The sequence below is a fragment of the Sphaeroforma arctica genome, assembly GCF_001186125.1.
Source record: "Sphaeroforma arctica JP610 unplaced genomic scaffold supercont1.3022, whole genome shotgun sequence".
Classification (NCBI taxonomy): domain Eukaryota; class Ichthyosporea; order Ichthyophonida; genus Sphaeroforma; species Sphaeroforma arctica.
The window spans coordinates 1-3,013 of NW_014037536.1; the positions used below are offsets into that span (position 1 = coordinate 1).

The 3,013-nt window shown below is 44.3% G+C and overlaps 1 protein-coding gene across 1 annotated transcript in view; it reads right to left on the bottom strand.

The window, feature by feature from the left end:
- Positions 1-258: 258 nt before the first annotated feature.
- Positions 259-3,013, bottom strand: part of SARC_13212 (hypothetical protein) — a gene marked incomplete at its 5' end in the record, with an annotated part of 3,635 nt that continues 880 nt past the window's right edge. The window contains 3 exons of the mRNA XM_014292662.1: positions 259-1,215; positions 1,621-1,691; positions 2,107-2,255. Of these exons, the coding sequence (XP_014148137.1) occupies positions 1,084-1,215; positions 1,621-1,691; positions 2,107-2,255 (352 nt within the window). The remainder of the gene's footprint in view (positions 1,216-1,620; positions 1,692-2,106; positions 2,256-3,013) is intronic.

The following is a 3,013-nucleotide window of genomic DNA, read 5'->3' on the forward strand; positions in this document are numbered from 1 at the left end:
TACTATTAGAAGCTCTCGCAGAACATATATTGGTTATAAATACCCACTATTAGAAGCTCTCGCAGAACATGAACATATATTGGTTATATATACCCTACTATTAGAAGCTCTCGCAGAACATATATTGGTCATATATACCCTACTATTAGAAGCTCTCACAGAACATATATTGGTTATATATACCACAGGCACACAGCCGAGTCACTCAGACATATGGGTAAGGTAGTTCGTTGAATATGCGAATGCAGAAACAGGACTCAGGCGCTATGTTTTACAGTTTGCATGCTCCGCTTGCGGAGGTCGCTATTATGGCGTATTTTTTAACCGTCCATGGGAGTTTGCCGAGCTACTTAGATTTATCTGCGAGTCTTCTGACATCATTGTGTTTTTTCTTGTGCGCACACATGATATTCGTTCGCTACTGATGCGCCTTCCATGGCTTGCTTCAGAAATCACTTGTCGATGATCGTGATTTTCGCGACTTCGTTCACCTGCGCGGGATCGGCCCTTTGGGATACTGACCTAGAATTCTGGAGTGTCCTTTCGCACAATTCACAATGATACAAAGGAGTCTAAGCGCACATGTGTGTACTCATGAATGCCTTCCGGTCACGGTCTGAATCGACTGTGGGCTTCAATTCATCGTTGCTGTGATTGTGGCTTATAGAACATTTTGTATTATGCCAGCGACCTTATTCTACAGTAGAATCTCCGCATGACATGGTGGTGCGCTCTCCCTTCTTCACGCTAGGGTTAGAACAATACGTTGCTATCAGTTAAACGGCAGCACGGTGAGCCTATAATGCCACCACAATGTTAACCCTGGGTCTCACTCATAATTGGAGGCTCCGGTCAACCAAACTGGAGTAATTCTAACCAAATTGCAACAATGAAAATTGTAAGATGAATATTGATTGGAAGTGGATTAATGTCCGCGCATCCATCGATAGTAGATTTTTAGCAAGCCGTCCAGCTTCTCTCAGTGCAAGCATACACCGACGAGCATGAAGCAGTCTCACAGGCGATTAACAATACTCCGTCACTCGCACTACAATTCTAGGTTAGTGATCGCCCACCCAAGTATCATGGATCCTTTTGCTTCTGCCTCGCAATGTGGCGACTGTTTGACAACCTCAGAACAGCAACCAAGATATAGGCGAACGCTGCTACAGACACAGCTAGCGTGCCACCCAGCACCAATGGCGCATCGGACAACTGTGAGAAGAAGTACAATTCGATTTTACCACGAGCGAGATGATCAAATACGAGCCGATACAACAGAAGCACAACCGTAATGTATAGTGCAAGGGACTGGGTGATTTGTAAAGTACCAAGGGCGGGGGTATTGTGCAGCTATTGGTTTGTTGGTTGGAATTGTGCAATGTGGTGCGGATGTTACTCACAACTGCAATCTTAATAATTCTGTGACATTTATACACAAGAATGTAATCGCAAAACATTCAAAGAGAGCGAGCAGATGAAGCCATCTCGATATAATTCAGACGATTAAAGTCAGTGCGTACGATTGATCGCCTAGCCAAATAAGTGTTAGCTACCCCTCACAGCCAGCTTGCCATGCGCATTCACGTCCAGCGTCACTCGTACGTCGCATACACTCACCTTTCCAACAGGAATACGACAGGTATGAGCAATCGGCATGGTTTCCGGTATCAATTTGCGCCACTTGGTGTCTATAGTATCGCAGGCATAGGAGAGGATGCAAAATTTATGGTTCAATTTAACAAACCCATAGCGTTCGAAAGCGTAATAGGAATACAAAAAATTCGATCATCACTTAGTCCACCTTATGAGTACCCTAAGCTTGCCGTGTGACGCTCAGAATAGACATTGCATGTAAGTGAGTCTGCCAACAGGCTTGAGCGGTCGGGACTAAACGCATTGAGGTATGGTAACACTGAAACAAATGAAATCAACGCTCGCCAATCGCAGCCGTGTCGCTCCGAATGTAGTCACTGGTATGTACTCAGGGCGAAAAAACGGCCCATAGCAAACATTGAGGGGAGTGCAACTAGTCTTGAACTATGACCTCAAACAACAACACGGTTGTACGTAACCATTCCGTGAGCAGCCAACACAAGCACATACCGTTGCACTGTAAATATCCCTCTAAGGGGTGTAGATCAGCTGGCCTATACGCATTGTGGCCAATGCTCTCCAATGTGGTCAAGGGCTCTTGGTAGCGGAAGTGTATGGGATAGGATGACTCGTAGTTCAATACAACTTCATTGCCATCCCTGCGCGGGCCAAGATGGTGACATCAGCGGACAGAATTGAGGTTCACAAAAATCAGGGATTGACAAAGAGACTGTAGACATAACACGCACGGATTTGGATCGAATACGTTCAGATATCTGGATTCAATGTACATCGATATATTAAAAATATGACCATCTACCCCTCGGGAAGCAGAACAGGAGGTTAGGAATCGAGATGTACTCGATAATCTGTGGATTGGATAAATCCGGACTAGAATATGATCATACTGGTATTTGCGTGATTGACTCGATCAGTCTCAAGTTGACCACTTCACAAACTTGGTGTACTACTATCTTGGACGGCATGGTTGGTGATATGCCTCTCGCTTCAATAACTTGAATACTACTATCTGGGGCTTGCGTCATGAATGCAAAAAGTCTTGTTCTGCACCCCAGTACGTTCGTACCCACACACGTGCACATGTGCGACGTTCCTACTTGCACCCAAATAGTTAATCAAATAACTGACACCACATGTCAGATGATGTCACAGGTAGTTTACGGCTCCGAACAGGGAGCACTAAACGTATGTATTGATGACGTATACTATCGCCACATGCTAGACAATGGGAGTTTCAGGCGAACACTTTAAACAGGAGCAATGGCTGTAAATAAAAAGGGTATAGAGAACCCATGGACAGGCGACAGGACTCTTGTGCCAAAGGTGATATATATATATATATATATATATATACATATATATAGACAAAGTACAACTAAATAAGTAAACTAATAAC